The sequence below is a fragment of the Octopus bimaculoides genome, chromosome 9, assembly GCF_046866305.1.
Source record: "Octopus bimaculoides isolate indiv1 chromosome 9, ASM4686630v1, whole genome shotgun sequence".
In the NCBI taxonomy this organism is placed as follows: domain Eukaryota; kingdom Metazoa; phylum Mollusca; class Cephalopoda; order Octopoda; family Octopodidae; genus Octopus; species Octopus bimaculoides.
In genome coordinates, this window is record NC_142936.1 from 82,742,983 (window position 1) to 82,762,951 (window position 19,969).

A 19,969-nucleotide genomic window follows, 5' to 3' on the forward strand; every position below is an offset into this window, starting at 1 on the left:
ACCCAAAAGTTTACAGAATTGCCGATATGGCCAGGGGGAAAAGGTTTTCAATTTAGGTGTATTTAGCATAATTTCACTTATGATTAGATTTTTTTAAATTAAAAAAATTTTTTAAAAATTTTCATTAAATAAAAATAATTTCTGTTTAACAGGTATCACATTAATAGCTAATAAATTACAAAGTGTTTGTGTTCTTTATAATAAACTTTATTTTATGTTTCTTACTCACAAGAGATTATGTTCGGTCTTTAGCATACTTCTGTATATCTTCTCAAATCATGATCACAGGAAAAGTTGTTGACAAGAATTATCAACAAAAACAAAGCTGATAAACATGCACATGTGTTGCAAATTAAGTTTAATTACCAATAAACATCAGCAACCAAGTAAAATATGTAAAATATGACTGACTTGCACCCATGCCAGTGGCACGTACAAAGCACCATTTGAGCATTGGGCCTCATGGAGGTGACCAAGACCCTTGGTGATACACTGTGCTTGTGTTGACCTGTCAAACCAAGTCGTGGCTGATGCTAGTATCAGGTCAATGGCACCCATGCTGGTGGCACATAAAAAGCACCCACTACACTCTCAGAGTGGTTGGTGTTAGGAAGGGCATCCAGCTGTAGAAACCTTGCCAAATCAGATTGGAACCTGGTGCAGCCCCCAGGCTTACCAGTTTTCAGTCAAACCATCCAAACTAGCCAGCATGGAAAGCACACATTAAATTATGTTGATAATGAATTGTAAGAATGTTAATAATATCCTTAATCAGTCCTTATTCAGGGACCTTTTGAGCATGATAGGTTCCTTGACCTAAAGAAAATTCTAACTGGGCTGCATCTGCAAGTTCAAGTGCTGTTTATCTTGATATGAGGTCACCATGTCACGCACATATGGTTGTGATGCATGTGCCTGTGTACCCTTAATAGATGGGTAGTCATGATGCTTATATTGGGCTTTGTATATTTGTATCCCAACATCACTTTGATGTGCTGCTCTCTCACTCAATAATAATAATAATAATAATAATAATAAAATTTTTCTCTAAAAATAATTAGAATTACGCAAGTATCAGTAAAGAAAATATTTGAAGCAGGTGGCCGAGAAAAACAAAGTAATTTCTAAGCTCTACATTCTTTATCAAATATTCTGTCAAGTCTTCTCTTGGCATTTTTCCATGAATTTATTTATAAAGCAGTTTGTGTAACAGGAAACGTATCATTTAGATCCTTGTTACGTGCAAATTAGTTTTCGTCTTCTAGGAAACTTAAATCTTTCTCTTTTACATACTTTCATGTGAATATCAAGAAATATCAAATTTTTGACTTTTCTCTGATTCTTTGTGTCATTTGATTCCTTTGAAGAATATGTACAAATTGTTTTTGGGTTCTGTCTGAACAGAATATATAAAATAAGTTCCAATCAATTAGTAAATAGATTATGAAAACGCTAATAATTGTGAATTGTGATCTTAGTAACACTTTTTGTATATTATATTCACTGCTCTAATCAAAAGATTAATTCCTTCATGTTGTTTTTGTCAAAATTGCATTTTTATAAAGATTCTTAAAACTAATAGAATTTTTCTTTTTCTCTTTTTTTGTATTTTTCAGGATGGATTTGTGGAATTCTATGAAAGTGGGCGTGACAATCAAACCGGAGATATTTGGCCATCATTAAGAAATTTCTGTGTTTTTGCAACAGGGGCGTTGGGATTCTTGACACTAGGGGCCTTTCTGGCTCAGAAGTCCTAGCATTGAGCTGTTTTCTTAGCTGAGTTTTAAGCTAAGCTCAGTTCAAGTCTAGTTCCAATTTTACTCTGGCTCAGATAAGCTCTGATCCAGATGAGAATCAAGTACCACAACAAAAAATTGATTTGAATCCAGCATGGTACACAGAAATATTAAAGCAAAATTACCCAGTCATTGTGTTTGATACAGTCTACCAGTCCGGTGAGAGTATGCTGAAAACAACAACAACAACAAAATGGCAACATCCTCAGATTCCTTACATTTCTTCTCACTTTCCTGAGTATATGTGTCTGTCTGGAGTAGGGCTTGTGTGTGTGTGTCTCTATGTATATATATATATATATATATATGTTACATTATTAACTGTACATATCATATATAGTTATATATATGCATATTATGTATATATATATATATATATATATATATATATATATAATGTTATATATGCCTATTATAAACATTACATTAAGTATATTATATAAACACGTACATACGTTCTATAAATGCATTTAAGACATATATATATATATATATGTGTGTATATATAATATATACAAGTATATATTTTGTACATATATATATATATATATATATATATATATAAATAAATAAAAATATATACACGTAAATATTTTGTTGTGTGTATATATATATCATAACATATATATTGTATGCATATTCTTCACACACACATATCATATATTACATCAAGGGAGAATTCTGGTGCAGAAAAACCAGAGGATGCAGTCTTCAAAAATCAAGCTATATAATTGAATTAGGGTTTCTAGCTGTCTCATAAAAATGAACAACTTCACTTGAAATCTGATTTGTATTTGCATTCATAGATATATATGTGTGTGTATATAATATGTATTATATACATGCCAGTGCCATTAAGGCGAAGCTGGAAACTGGCACTGGCATGTACATGCATATATATATATATATATATATATATTATGTGTATATCATAGATATATCATACAAGCACATATATGATATAAATACAAACACACACACACAAGCATATATACAGATTCTTAATAATTTTCCCATTTCTCTAATTCTTATAAAAGTTGGCATATTATTTCTCATTCTGTTTACTAAGTAAAATTTTTCTTGACGAAAAGATGCTTTTACTATTGTATGTAAGTGTAGATGATTTTCCCCTTCAATTAATTTCGGCACAAATTTAGAATACTAAATTTCCTGTAATTTAAGAATCTCATCTAATTCTTTCTCCATTGTAATTTTGATTTCATTATTGGTTTATTAAATAGATAAATTTGTAACACTATTCATACCTACACATTCTCTTATACACCTATACATTTCCCACTGTCACATTTGCAGGAACACACTCACACAGTATATTATTTTACTCAACATTTATTTTATATGCTCTTATAAACATTATATTTAATTCTGTCAAGCCTAGCTAAATTCAAAATCTGTGTTTTCCCTGTCCTTTTTTTTTTTCTCCTGCTTACCATAATCAATAAAGGATTGATTTCTCATATATCTTTAATGTAAGATAAGGTAAGATTATTTCTAATCTTATAGAATTATCAAACCAATAATGCAGTTATGCTGAGAAAGAAATTCCAAATTTAATATTCCGACATTCTTTTAACGATAGACTTTATTTCCTTTTTGCAGTTATTTTCCTTAACTTATGTAATTTGTTTAATTTCAGAATGCTGCAGATTTTATGTATTACTCAAATAGTTGTGTTATTAAAAGGAGTCAAAGAGTTGATCCTTCATCATATATGATATATGTAATGTTTTTTGAAGCTCCATGTATATAACAGACTGGTTGTTAATGTGTCAGTCCATCATAAGGATTCATGAATTTTGATTAATTTTAAACTCATTCTCATCAGCCAAGAGACCTGCTAACAATATATTATGCCATTTGGTCCCCAAAGTGATCTTACATTTAATTCTTTGGCATTCATATTACTCTGTCAAAAGTAGTGCTTATTTATTCACATTGTTTTGAATTAATCATGCATTATTTTGTAGCTTTTGAAATTTTGATGAGTTAACTGTTTAATTTTTACAATGATATTATAGGGTTGGTGTGAGAGGCTGGTTCTAGCCAGTTTGGGCACAAAACAGGTAGAATATTTTGGCGGGTTATGGCCAGTTTAAATGATAAAGGGTTAATAACATTCTTGATTTGGCTTTTTGAAAATAAAAGCCACATTTTGTCTACTTTATACAAATTGTTAAATAGTTCTGTGTTTACTACCTCTACCTTCTTTTACTATTTATATCAAACAATAAAAATATTTTATTTTAAATTTTTATAAATATTTATTTCCAAGAATAACTAACTGCAAGATGAATCGTGCTAACTTAACTACAATTGGTTATTGTTAACAACAGTTACATGAGGAGGAAGATTTGTCTAAACTATACTTTCTAGAATGGAAACTAATTTGTAAGTCCAGTCCTAGCTTGTAAATTATATTTTCTTCTTTTGTGATGCAAAATGATCAAGCATTAAATTAATGATATAAATGATATTAATGATATAACCACCTGCTGGTAGTAAGTGGGTGGTGAGAAAACTATATCATCCTAACATTTAAGAAATATTATTTCTTTAAAGAAAATAAAACAGTTTGTGGATATTTCAATATTTTGCTAATGCTTTTTTTTCCCCTCCTTTAAGAGATACAGCGGCTATGACTAAAGAGACTTGTCAGTCCACCTCATGGTCCCAGCAGACAAAATGGAAAAGGTGTTGCCCTGGAAGATGGCAAGGGAGACGTGCTGAAACAGTTACTCTGACTCACAGGGCTCACACTTGAGGATAGCCATCCTTGCCCCAACAGCACTGAGCAGGGACGTAGTCCGGGGGCCAAGAATGCTGAGGTCTATTTCAGTATCAGATATTTGGTTTTCAAACTATTTATATTTCATTCTGCACATTTTAAGTGAGTTGAATACAACGAGCAAAGGAATGAAACCCTTTGTAGATCAGAAAATATGGCAGTAAAGGAATTATATTAGAAGAAAAGACATTGAAGCTATTTAAAAAAAAATTTTCTTTTGCTTTTAAGAGTCCATTAATACCTTCTGTTGTATGTCTTGTTTTTTCATTTTAATTTCATATCTTCATAGATAAATAGTGTGAGAGGGAGTGTCAGTTGAGCTGTTAAGAGTTTATATGTCCTGGGTTAGTTCACCAAACAGTAACTCAGTTGTACCCAGCTGCTTTCGTATGTGTGCTTACACACACACATAGATTAAAACTGGAGATGTACTCAGCATCAATAATGGATGATAAATATATGTCTATTTGTGTGTGTGTGTGTGTGTGTCTGTGTATGTGTGTATATATATAATCATCATCATCATCATCATCATCATCATTGTTTTAACATCCACCTTACCATGCCTTCATAGTTAAGTGAAATTTATTGAGGTGGATTTTATACAGCTGGGTGCCCTTTCTGTTGCCAACCCTCATCTGTATCCAAGTATGGTAATATTTTCATATAACCAGACATGTTTTCATGGAAGATTGGAAACAATGCACACTGACACACTGATGAGTCAGAGGACTGCACCAAGCTTCTACTTGGCATGATTTTTATGGCTGGATGCCCTTATTTATGGCAACCACTTTATAGAATGTACTGGACACTTTTTATATGGCACCAGCACTAGTGAGGTCACCAAGTAACTTGCAAGACAAGACCTCCCCCGAGAATGAGTGGGAATATCGTATTGAGGGCAGTGGCATTATACCAAATGTGGGAAGACTAAAGTCTGATAGAGGGATATGAACAGGTGTGTTGCTGTTGAGAAGATTCATGGCTACCACTGTTGGAAAGAGAGAAGAAATGGTGGTGATGAGGTATCAGGGCATCCCTTAAAAATACACAAGAAGGTGAATATATATATATATATTTATATTTCATCATCATCATACATCAGCTTTCCATTCTGGCATGGTTAGGATGCTTCAACATGATCCAATGGGTCAGAAGACCGTGTCTTCCCTCAGTATCCCATTTTTGGCATGGTTTCTATGGCTGGATGCCCTTTCTAACACCAACCACTTTAATACTTTATGCAGAGTGAATTTTTCATGGCACCAACACAGTAGAGGTGATCTTATCATCAGTAAGACTAAAATGCCCTCTCAAATCCTGCCTTATGGCAGTTTGGACGGATTACCAAATGCATGAGGTGTACTGGGTGCTTTTTGATGGCACTACCACTGTTGGGGTTGTCTTGTAGCTCACAAAGTGAGAGTGAGTGCTCCATGGTGAATAGGGTCAGATTTATTGTGAGAGGATGGGAATGGAGAATGTATAAGAATAATGTTGGGATGATGGGAAAGGAAGCAGAGAGGAAGGGACACTGGTAATGGCAATGTGTGTGTGTATGTATGTATGCTATGTATAAGATACATATATAATGTGTGTGTGTGTGTATATATATACTTTTATATGTATATATATATACATATATACATATATATATATATTTGTATATTAATGTTTGCTTTTATGTTCAGGTATAATAAAGACAGTTTTACATTAATCTGATGGGTTACACTGTACTTTTGTAGAGTACAAATTTATTCTTATACAAGAATGTTGACAGTGACTTCTAAGTTTCAGCCAGTTAAACCATCGTCAGACAATGGCTAAAACTTCAAAGTCAATACAAACAACATTCTTGTATATGAATAATAAATATGCGTGTGTGTGTTTGTGTGTGTGTGTGTGTGTGTGTGTGTGTGTGGATCAGTTAGATCCAGCCAAATTAACATAGAAGCACACTTCTGTCTATTTTTGGCTAAACAAATTATTCCAAAAAAATAGTTCCTGCTAATTTAACTGTTTAAATCAGTAGTCGGAACAGAGCTGGAACATTTTACTGGTGCTGGATATCCTGCAAACCCATGTTACATTTTATGTGGTGTAATATATCGTAAACAAAAATAAAGCAAATGAATATTTCTGGGCATCACTACTCATCTTTTGATGGCATATTTATTCCAAATACGAGTTCAATTGCATAACATAATAAAGTGACATTATCTTAGTTTGTATTACTACAAACTGCCATTTCTTCATGTGATATTCCATTGAATATTTAGTGAAATATCATCTGAAGAAATGGCAGTTTGTAATAATACAAACTTACACAATGTTACCTATTTAAGTTAAGCAATTGTACTCGTATTTGAAATAAACATGTTATTGAAACATGTGTAGTACATACCCTGAAATAGTCATTCTTTTTATTCTTGTTTACAGTGTATATAAACATATATGAAAACATATGTTTAAGACATGCTTAAAACATATTTAGTATTAATTTAGATTATATTAGAGGTCTTCAAGTTTATATTGCATGCTATGTGCCTTGCTGGTGTTGGCATAGAATAAGCTGTAAAGATTTATAGTTAATAAGCTGTAAAACATATGAGAGATGTTTATGCAATATATTATGTAAGATCATATATTTCATGACAACCAAATAGATTATTAGTATATTAAATCCTATGTATATGTTTAACAACTATAAAGGCTGGAATTGTGTTTAAAATATTTCATCAGCTATGACTTTTTAAAAAGATCCTGGGATTATAATTTCAATGTTGTATAGGAAGACTAAGCCTATTTTAAGCATGTTTTTTTTAAACATATGTTCCTTTGCTTTTTTGCTTGGGGTTTTGTAGTATAGGATTCTACAAAATTTATTATGTAAATATATTTAGCACCTACAGTTGTATATCAATGTATACACATTGTTGTCTATACTGCTGTATGCATTTGTATCTGTGTATATAATGTGTAAGTACAAAGAATAATAAAGTGTAAACAAAAATCTCTATAATTTGTTTAACTTCATTTGTAATATTCTGAGATATTTAGTTTAAGTCTGAGTTCATTATTTATTCTCCTTAATTGTTAATAATTACTGATTTCTTTGTAAAAACAGTTTATATTACAACACCAGTTTTCATATAATAATATAACTGATTTTTAAGGATACCTTTTTTTGTTCTTTTTTAAAACTAGGCTTATTAGAAAAAAAGTAAATGGAAAGATTCATTGGAAACACTCAAGTACAGAATAATTTACTAGTGAAACCCGTTTGATATAATTGTTTCTAATTTAGGTACAAGGCCAGCAATTTTGAATGGAAGGGTATTATTTAATACCATTGGTCCCAGTATGTGACTGGTACTAAATTATAGTATATCTTATAGTTTTATGAAAGTTGAAAGTGTTGCATACATTTCATGAAGAATTTGAACTGTTGGTATTATTTTAATGCTAAAGTCTGTTCTTTACTTTAGCAAAGTGCTTTATCTATAATTTCATGTTTATTGTTTGTTTATATAGATTTTGTTTATAGCAGTTCAAAACCTTTCATGTCCCAGAACTTTGGTTTTGTTCTTTTTACTAGAATACTTAAGCATAAACAGACGGTGGCAGTAGAATTGCTGCTAAACTATTGTAAAGTAAAAGATTATTAGTGTTATACTCAACTCACATTACCTAGTTTTTAATAAATTATCCCAAATGTCATTGGGTTATATATATGCGTATTTTAATTTTTTCCTTTCTTGTAGGCTACTGCATTTAGTGGTGATTAGAGCATATATTGTGAAGGGTATCTACTTGGCTGAGGTTTTTTTAAAATTTTTTTAATGATATAACTTTAATTTATTTGTACAATTGTTATTTTTTACTATGATCCTATATACGATGGACTAAACAACTTGCTTAAAGTATCAAACTACACAAGATGGACTAATTCAAACCATTGGCTTATATTCCCCCCTACAAAGTGGAATCAAGGTTTTTTTTCCATTCCAGTTTTGAGGTTTTGTAAATCATATATTGGAAGATAATTTGGTAAAGATGGACCAGTCTGGAGGGCAGCTGTAAGAAAGCCTAAAAGTGATTTTCAGTGAGTTAATGCAATAAAAGTAGAATTGTTATTGGAAGCTTGTCTGACTTCTCATGAATGACTGTTATTTTTTCATTAAAAGGGAGAGGCTGAAGATTATTTTAAGACGAAAACTCTTCTGGGTATCATTCATGATGACACCATAAAAAAAAGTGAAATTGAGAATAAAGCATTAAATGAGAAACACTAAGCAAGGCCTCTAATTTACATAAACCTTTACGGAAAGTCAGTTAAGAAGAAAGATCAATGGTTTTATATTTGATACAAGACATTTAAAGCCTCCTAAAGCAGAGCCAGGATTCTATCTTAGAAATGGAATTTATCTCAAGATGTAATAAACATTTTTGTTAAATGTTTACTCTCCAATCTTTCCAGTCAGAACTTTTATGATTGGCTCTGTTGTTTCTTTAATAATCAGAAAACAAAAATGTCTAGGTTTCTTTCAAGGAATTGGCAATTGCTTCTGTTATACAAATAGCCAGAATTTTCATGATAGCATATTTATTTTTTTTCCTCGAGTGTTTGGACTTTAGCAGAAATGCCATCATTCAAAATATGTGATGGAACGTTTGACATTAAGAAATGGTTATCAGATTATAAAATATCCCCAAAGTGAACAAAATGCAATACAATGCTATGAAACTTTAGAGACTTTTAATACTACTATTATGGCCATTTTAAATGATGTTTTATTTTTATGTCATTTTAAAAAAAATTTTCATAAGGCAAATTTATTAATAGAATTTTATTAATAAAATAAGGTAAGTCACTATTAGCTTGTATATGTTATAGATATATTTTAACTAATGTATGCCATTATCCTTCCTGGGAAGGGAAATGTTTAAATGAGGTTCTGTTTTTGTTTGTATGTGGGCTAGATGTCTTGTAACCAGTGTAATATGTTAATCCCAGTGTAATGTAATCACACACATACACAATAAAAAAAGTTTTAAAAAAAAAATGTTGCAACTCCCAAAAATAGAAGAATCTTGTGTGTTGATGGAAAGGTAACAGTACATCTAATACTGTACAGAAGCAGTTTTAGAGCCTTCTCAAAGACAATGAGCTACAGCATGAACTATGGGAGCAGAGGAAAAGAAATTCTTAAGAGTTAATTTTTAAGAGTTTATTTTTAGTAAAAAATATAAAATAAAAAAAAAGTCAATTAAATATCACTTTCTTATTTGAGCAGAATGAATGTATTTGCTTAGAATGGATATGTTTCATAACTTTGCTCCACTTTAGAGATTTTAGTTTTGTAGAGAATTACTTTTCTTTTCTTATTATCAAGGTAAACTGAAGCCTTTAAAATGTGTTATTTGCTTTTTTGTATCATAAGTTTTAGTTGAATGGCTATCTTGAAAATTGAAAGGATATACTCCTGGAAAGTTGTTTTTTTTCTTTTCTTTTTTTTTACTATTTTTTTTTTTTAATGTAATGAAAAGATGGCAACTGGTTAATATTTGCTTTTTGGTAACCAGCTTGAAGGCAGGAAGGCTAAATCCTCAAATGTTTCTATATTATTCACATTGTCTGCAATGCATTGCTGCTATAAATAAGCTCTTTCTATTTTTTCCACTGATTAAGAGTTTTTTCGAATTCTGCTTTTAAGTTCTTTATTCAAACGGATGTCCAAGCAATTAAATTCCCGTAATTGACCCATATATATAATACACACACACACACACACACACACACACATATATATATATATATATATATATATATATATATATATATATATATATACATATATATCCCACAGTTTATACAATGCAAAAACAGTCAATTTTAATTTATTGTAGTTCAATAACGGAAAAAAAAAAAATGTTTTGTTGCACTCATTTTTCAGTTTTTAATTTACTTGGTTCAAACCAATTTTTGTTTTAAATAATATTTGCCTTCCATTAGGGTTATCATGTTACTGCTCAACTAGCTCAAACTGGATCGGTAGAGAGTTTCTAGTTTTAAGGTGAAACATTTTAATATTCAATCGATCATTCTTTGGCAAATTTCTTCAATTAACTCTATTCTTCAAGTTTTATAGAGAGATCAGAAGTCATAAAATGGTACTAACAATTTAATATTAATTTAAACTTTAATTTTTTTTCTGTTATTTATATATTTTTGTCTTAAAAAAAAAAGAAACAACGAAAATTATAAAAAGTGTGTGGAAATGACCTAATGTTACTCTTATTATATATATATATGTGTGTGTGTGCGTGTGCATGTGTGTATACATTCACACATTTATATAGACATGTGTATGTATATATATATGCGCACACATACATATATATTTATACACACAAATATATGTATATATACATACATATATATATATATATATATATATATATATATATATATATATATATATATACATGCTTACACCCACTCACACACACCCACATATGTATGTTATATATTCTTTTTTTTTGTATTAAAATCCTTTTATTTCAATGACATAAAATATGTGGAAGAAACCATCTTAAATATGATTTTTGTCTTATGCTATTTCGTAAACATTTTGTTAATTAAATTGTTACATTTAAATACATTTTTTTTTTCATGTATATGTGTTTTCCCCTTCGTTACATTTTAAACACACATGTATATGTATGAAAGATGCCTGCGTGTGTGTGTGTATGTAAGTATGTTTTTTATATAATGTCTCTTTATGTCTTTATTCCCCACCCACATATTTGCTGCAATGTTTTAAAATTAATTTTGGAAATTTCCTCTGTGTATTTTAAACCCTGAAAAGGACTACAGCTGGTCATAGGGCATAAATAAGGTGCATACAATGTGGTACGGAAGGAAAATAGTATGCAATCTGAAAAAAAAACATGCGAAGATGGAAAGTATTCTTTTAAAAAGACAATTCCTAGATAGTTCCTTCCTATTGCCCCTATCTCAGTTTGAACCAATTCCTTAGGCAAGATTTCCATTCTGTATTTCTTTCTCTGCTAATATACTTTATTGTTGTCTGTCTGGATCTTGCTTTGAAGAGTTAATAAATTTAAATATCATGAAACAGTTCTATCTTGTGGCAATCTTCTTTGCTCCTTTTTATTACAGAAAATGTTTTCCTTTTTTTTGTTTTCAATTTATTTCATGTTAACTTATTAAATGTAGTTTATTTGAAACATAATTCATGTATATTTTCTAGCTTGTGCAAAGTGTGGGAGTGAATGTACTGGTGTATGTGTTGTGTATATGCATAGGAATCTTTGTTGTAGAACTAAATTATTTATTTCAGGTTATTTGAAACTATGTTTCAGTTGTAACTTAAATTAATTAGTTAGTCTGCATTGAGTAAAGAAAGGAAAAAAGTAAGTACCAATTTGTTTTTGAGACACATCTATTTTTCATAGCTGTTCTTTGAAAAACTGTTGGACACTAAATTCTGTCCAAGGATATATAATTAACTATCAATATCTTCTCTTAGTAAAGCCAGTTTCTAAAACTTATATCTGTCCTTGCTATGAAACTTTCAAACAAATATAATTAAAAGATAAAAACAACAAAATAGTTGATTATACAATATTTTTCAATAGTCAATATATATTGCATTTGTTTTGAAATAATTATTTTAAAGAATCAAAATATTTTAAAGTAAAGCATGGGAAACAAATATAAAATGGATGACAGAAAACTTTGTAAGTAACTGCTTGTTACCATTTAATTTTGAGAAAGTATTCTGTTTTCACTTGTGAAATATTTTGATACTTTATCTACATTGACACTATACACTATGTGAACAATGAATATAAAATGAGTATCAAAACAGAAAATACTTTCCTCTCTTAAATTTATATTATAAAAGAGAAGCTGATCTCCATCTGTCCATCTGTAACAATATCTATGTAGAGAAGGGGAAGAGAAAAAGTTGTTGAGAGTAAAATACAGTGAGAGAGAGAGTGTGAAAGATAGATAAAATAGGTAGTATTGTCACCTTAGTAATTAACAAATTTTGTTTAAAGACACAGGAATTTTAAGTGCAAGTCTGTCAACACAATGCAACAGACTTTGAAAAAAGACTATATATATATATAATATAGTTATTTTTTGTTTGTGTGTGGGGGGAGAGAGAGGTTCTGTATGTCTTTCAACATATAGACAATGCAACACAGACTTTAAAAAAATATGACTTTTACTTTGACCAATTTATGAAAGTATGTGTATGATCAATAAATATTTTTACCAGCAGTATAACAATGGGTAACAACTTAGTTGCTATAATCCTTGAATTGTTCATATATTGTATAAATTCCTCTTCATTAACAAAAAAGGACAATTATTAAGGATGAAGTTGTATTTTAATAGGCTTTGTTAATTGTGTCTAATTTGATTCTTTGTACATCATATCAATACCATTAGATTTTTAGCTGGTCCCTAACATATCAGTTACCTTCCACAAGCTTGAAGTTTCAGTTGACTATGAAAGGGTTTTAAAATCGATATAATTTCACGAAAACTTTATCTTCAAATAATAAAATTAGGATATGTTGTAATATACGCATTGGGCTATCTGGAAATTTAAAACTTTACAAACAATTCATTCTGGCCAGCTATTTTGGAGGATGTAGTTAGAAGATTTCTCTAAAAGTTGGGTAGGTGTAAGATTATAAAATCTTACTCCATAGTGATTCACTGTATTTTCTGCAAACTTAATGTGGGTATCAATTCAAAGTCAGGCACTAAAAGCTCCCAACCAAATGTGGTGCCATAATTAATTAAGTATAAAAAACCGTGAGGTGAAGTTGGGAAGCTGTGAATAAAGAAAGCATGATGAGGTCAGTTCAGGTGCATGGTTCATAAACTGTTTTTAATGCTTGAAGATAAAGGTTAATTACTAAATATATCAAGGAGTAAAATCTCCACATTTTTGAGATTGTTATTGAGCTAATCATACTGAAGTTCGTCATTTGGATATTTGACCTATTGGATGTAAGTGTTTGGTCTTACCAGTAGTGTTAAATTCCTTTTATTTATTTTTTTTTTACTGTGAGTTGAGGTTAGAGTAATCTATGAAACTTAATTAGTAACAATATTTAGTGCAACAATTTGCCTCCGGCATTACTAACACACTTGAAACCATTCTTAGTAAGATACCTCTCTCTACTCCACCCCTCTCTCTCTCTACTCTCCCCCTCTCTCTCTCTCTCTGTACCTTTCCTTTGGACACAAAATCCCTGCTTGCGAAGACCTGTTGAGGCAAGTGAAATCGAAATAAAAAATTGAGCCAAATTCATTGACTGGCTACCATGCCAACCTTACTTCATTGGACACTAAACTCAGCTTGCGAAGACCTGTTGGGGCAAGTGAGATCGAAACTGAACCAAATTCGATGACTGGCACCCGTGCCAGTGGAGTGCTAACAGCACCATCCGAGCGGGATCACTGCCAGAGCAGCGGTCTCGCTTCCATGCCAGTGGCATGTAAAAAGCACCATTTGAGCGCAATTGTTTCCAGCTTCGCCTTACTGGCACTTGTGCCAGTGGCATGTGAACAAAACATTGGACTGACTCTTGTGCAGGTGGCATGTAAAAAACACCATTTGAGCGTGGCCGTTGCCAGTACCGCCCGACTGGCCCTCGTGCCGGTGGCACATAAAAAGCACCCACTACACTCTCAGAGTGGTTGGCGTTAGGAAGGGCATACAAAAGTAGAAACTCTGCCAGATCAGATTGGAGTCTGGTGTAGCCATCTGATTCGCCAGTCCCCAGTCAAATCGTCCAACCCATGCTAGCTTGGAAAGCGGACGTTAAATGATGATGATGATATATATATATTAATTGCTCGTAGAAACACCGTTTTTCATGTTGCAACCATAATATATTAAAGGTTAATAAATCAATAACGTGTCCTACTTTGTGCTGCTTCTAAATTCTATAGAAAGTCTGTAAAGATACACTTACACACACACACACACACACACACACACACACACACACACACACACACACAAACACAGACACACACACACACATATAAAATAGTTTTATGTATATAAACTTTTACATACACATATTTCACATATATCATCATCATCATTTAATATTTGTTCTCCATGCTGACATGGGTTGGATGGTTTGACAAGAGCTGGTCTGCTGGAGAGCTACCCGGCTCCATTTGTCAGTTTCGGTATGGGTTCTATGGTTGGATGCCCTTCCTAATGCCAACCCCTTTACAGAATGTACTGGGTGCTTTTAATGTGGTACTGGCATGGGTGCTTTTACATGGGCCCAGCACCTGCAAGCCCACAAGAGTAAGATCTCACAACTGAGAGAGGGACATAGCGGACATGACTGTGTGTATGGATGTTCATAATTTTACTTAACTTGTTGTGTCTTCTCAAGCACAGCTAACCACCAGAAGTCTCTGTCCGTTGTCATGGCCTCTATGAAGGCCCAGCATTCGAAGATCCTTTCTCACTACATCATCTCGCGTCCTCCTGGGTCTATCCATTCCACATGTTCCTTTCACAATTAGAAAGAATATATTTATATTATATATATGTCTATATATACATATACCTTTTTACTTCTTTTATTTGTTTCAGTCATTTGACTGTGGCCATGCTAGAGCACTGCCTTTAGTCGAACAAATCGACTCCAGGACTTATTCTTTGTAAGCCTAGTACTTATTCTATCAGTCTCTGGCAGAACCACTAAGTTATGGGGGTGTAAACACACCAACATTGGTTGTCAAGTGATGGTGGGTTGACAAACAGACACACACACACATATATATATACATTGGGCTTCTATCAGTTTCCATCTACCAAATCCACTCACAAGGCTTTGGTCAGCCCAAGGCTATAGTAGAAAACACTTGCCTGAGGTGCCATGCAGTGGGACTGAACCCAGAACCATGTAGTTGGTAAGCAAGCTATTTACCACACAGCCACTCCTGCACCTGTGTATATATATATATATGTATATATGTGAGGTTTCTCGGGCAAGATGAGCGTGGCCATTGCCAGTACCGCCTGACTGGCCTTCGTGCAGGTGACATGTAAAAGCACCCACTACACTCTTTGAGTGGTTGGCGTTAGGAAGGGCATCCAGCTGTGGAAACACTGCCAAATCAGATTGGAGCCTGGTGTAGCCATCTGGTTTCACCAGTCCTCAGTCAAATCGTCCAACCCATGCGAGCATGGAAAGTGGACGTTAAACGACAACGACGATATATATGTGCTGTGCATGAGAAGACCTGGCAAGCCAAGTGAGATCGTTGCCAGGGCCCCTGGACTGGCTCTTGTGCGGGTGGCACATAAGATGCACCATTTTGAGCGTGGCCGTTGCCAGTGCCGCCTGAATGGCCTTCGTAGGGTTTTCGAGCGAGATCATTGCCAGTGCCCCTGGACTGGCTTTTGTGCGGGTGGCACATAAAAGACACCATTTCAAGCGTGGCCGTTGCCAGTACCGCCTGACTGGCCTTCGTGCGGGTGACACGTAAAAGCACCCACTACACTCTCTGAGTGGTTGGCGTTAGGAAGGGCATCCAGCTGTAGAAACTCTGCCAAATTAGATTGGAGCCTGGTGTTGCCATCCGGTTTCACCAGTCCTCAGTCAAATCATCCAACCCATGCTAGCATGGAAGGTGGATGTTAAACGATGATGATGTATATATGTTTACATATATACTTATATATATATTACAGGGATGTACCTGCATAACAAATGACTTGATCTGAGATCGTGTGCTGAAAGAAAAACAATTGCAGCATGTAAGATGTTTGTAAGCCATTTTAGAACACACAAAAAAACCGTTAGATTCACTTCAACATTTGAATTTGATTTGTGTCAAAATATATAATCATGACCTGTTCACTAACAAAACTTTGTGCTGCATCTCTCTGAAAGTTCTAGGCTCACAAAGAATAAGTCCTGGGGTCGATTTGTTCGACTAAAGGTGATGCTCCAGCATGGCCACAATCAAATTACTGAAACGAGTAAAAGAATATATATATATATATATATGTATATATATCATCATCGTCATCGTTTAATATCTGTTTTCTTTGGTGGCATGGATTGGACAGTTTGACAGGATCTGGTGAGCTGTAGGAGTGCTTGAGGCTCCAATGTTAGCTTTGGCATGGTTTCTACAGCTGGATGCCCTTCATAATACCAACCAGTTTACAATGTGTACTGGTTGCTTTTTCTGTGTCATTAGCACTAGTGAAGTTGCAAAGTAACTTGCAAAACAAGACTAGAAAAGGGGAAAAAAACCTCTTGAACTAAGTAGATGGGGTGGCTTTGATAGAGGGATAGTGCAAGTGTCTTGTTACTCTACATTATATAAAAGTGGGAGTAGCTGGGAAGATAATGGTGATGCAGTGCCAGAGTAAACTCTGAAAGTACAAGAAAAGGAATATGAGAATATTAGCAGTGAGTTGGAGAGTTGGCAAAGGAAGTAATTTCGTAAGAAAATGAGAGGTGAGTTAAAGATGGGGGTAGAGGTAAGTGTGAGTGATGAATAAGGATGGGGGTGCAGTTGATGGGAAATAATATAGTGGGGAAGGTTAGAGAGATAGAAGTAGCTTAGGAATGAAAATAAATAAGAAAGTAGGGAGATGACATGCAAGGTGTGAGAGTGGGGGGAGGGAGATGTACAACGACAGAGATGGAGGTCAGAGGTACGTGAGGGTGGCTAATTTTAGTGGGACATGAGAGGGAGTTGAGAAAGATAGCAGATATGAGAGGTATCAGTGATGGAGTATGGTAGGCCCAAGATGTAGCTTAGGGCAGAGGGAGAGATAACTGATGGCACAAAAATGGGGGTATTCAGGGAAAGTAGGCAAGAAGGGATGGATATTGATAGGAAGTGGTTCCAGGAGGGGTGGAGGTAACTGATAATGCAAAAAACGGTAGGGTAAAATATGTGCCAATTCTGTTAAGTGATTATAGCAGCCAAGTTCTACCAAAGAAGAGGGATGGATATTAGGAGGAGGAGATGTGGAGGAATGCTTAGTGGGAGAGAATGGATGCAGAGGCAGGGCCTAGCATGTAAGGCATAAAGAAAATGCTTTTAGAACCTCATTTTCACTGATAGATGGGTTTTTTGAACACAACAAATCCATCATCTTAAACCTTTGCTATCTCTGTGAGGTTCAACATCTTGAGATCAGTTATCACTACTTTATCCCATGTCTTCCTGGGACTCCCCATTCTTCAAGTCTCATCCACTTTAAGTGCTAGGCTTAAGTTCACCTTATCCATACACCTCACCTAACCAAAGCAGCACAATCTTCTCTTTTGTTTGCTACATCTGATTCTTATGCCCAATTTCTCTTTCCACGCACTTTGTTGCACATGCAAAGGAACATATTAAATTCATTCCTCTCTAGTCTTTCATGTCCTCTGCATTCAAGGACTATTTCTTACTACAATGTAGCAATACTGATCATATGCAACCTCATATAATCTGCCTTTCACTCAGAGAGAGAGAGTGACTGGTTTTTCATTTCCAACAGAAGTAATAGATCTCTGAACTTCCTCTATTCCATTTTTATTCAAGCAACTATACTTTCAGAACATCCTCCTCTACAGCTAAGTAGGTTCCTCAGGTAACTGAAATTATCTACTACCTCTAGGGAGACCTCCAGATCATTTGAGAAAATCTATTTTCCGTATGTCCTTAGCGTTTATTGCTCCTGCACATCTTCCACATACAAACACAACTTTCTGTAATTCCACTGTACCACTTGTGTCTACATAGCTTTCACTGAGTACACCATATGGAATTTCTGCTGATTCCTACATTAACTGATGGATGTGGGGCCCTGTCTGTTTTCCTGTTTGCTAGAACTTTGATCTTTGCTAAGTTTACTTTAAGGCCCTTTGATTCCAGATTTTGCTTCCAGGGCTGGAATTCCTTTTCTAATATTACAGATTTTGCTATGAGAATAAAGTCCTTTGCATATTGTAGTTCACAAGGGCAGCCAGTTCTTTGTAACATTCCTCTGTTATGTGTAGGACAATGATGAATAAAAGGGGACTGAACCAAGCCCTGGGTAACTCTTTTCTGTACTCTGAATTCATCACTTGTCTCTTTGCTAAGTCTCATCTTACTGATAGTATCTGGGTACTTAGATTGTATGGCTTTCACAAATATTCATCTGAGGACCACCACATCACAGAGTAAAAAAAACTCTGTTGAAGGCTTTCTCCAGGTCAGTGAATGCCAAATACAATTGTTTACATTTAGTAAGTACTTCTGCATTTGTCTTATTAAGAAGATGGTATCAGTAGTATTTCTCCTTGGCACAAAACTAAACTACATTTAATCTAACCTAATTTTGTTCCTAATTAATTGGACTATAACTTTCATGACCTAGTCAAGCAATCTGACATTTTGTAATTAGTTCTAAGGCATCTCTTTTACCTTTATAACAACTGACTATGATACTGCTACACCAGTAATTGTATTTTTCTGTACAACCTGATTAACTATTCACACCTGTATTACTTTGTCTATGAAACTGCTGTCATCTAGAATAGCTCATCCCCTATTAGGTCCACATTGAGAAGACCCTCTTTTTTCCTAATCATTTTCCATAACCGTTTATAGTTAGCACTTTCATGCCTCTTTCTTTTCAGCATCACTAAGTACAAGTGTACCATTATCCATTTGCACACTTCTCGTCTACAACAACTTTATTTTCTCAGATACACTGTCTTGGAATCTGGAACATCTCATGTCTCTGATCCCCACTCTGTAGAATATGGGAAAATCTCCTTTCCTGCTTCTCCATCTCCTATGTAAACTTGTCACCTAGCTGCCTCCAAAGGTTAGGGACCAGTGGTCCCTAACCTTTGCTTTCATAGCTCTGTCAGTCTCATTGTTCCACCATCAATTCAGCCTTGGTCTAGCTGCAACTTTCACCAGTCACAGATTTGGGCTGTAACCCTTGGTAGGTTGTCTCATATCTCTCTCTTTCTCTCACATACACATGCTACTATCAGTATTCTCACCTAAAATAGAGATGAGTACCAATATTTCCATGTGGTATGCTTGAACAACTGTGAAGATCTCTCCACATAAAACCATTGCTTACCTTGTTAACCCACAAATAAAGTGTGTATATATATATGTATGTATGTATGTAATTATAAGATCCAAGTATCTAAGTGTAGGAAATTTATAAGCTTCAAGCAGCCCATAGTAAGTCCTCAATTTGGATTTATATATATGTATATACACACGTGGTATGAAGTTCAACAAGTAACATAACAGTCAGTTAAG

The 19,969-nt window shown here is 33.8% G+C and overlaps 1 protein-coding gene across 2 annotated transcripts in view; it reads left to right on the top strand.

The window, feature by feature from the left end:
* Window positions 1-11,752, top strand: part of LOC106879288 (bcl-2-like protein 1) — a 92,785-nt gene extending 81,033 nt beyond the window's left edge. For both annotated transcript variants that reach the window (XM_089357914.1, XM_014928786.3), the window contains one exon: window positions 1,617-11,752. In XM_089357914.1, coding sequence (XP_089214040.1) covers window positions 1,617-1,757 — 141 coding nt within the window. In that variant the 3' untranslated portion in view covers window positions 1,758-11,752. The remainder of the gene's footprint in view (window positions 1-1,616) is intronic.
* The last annotated feature ends 8,217 nt before the right edge of the window (window positions 11,753-19,969 follow it).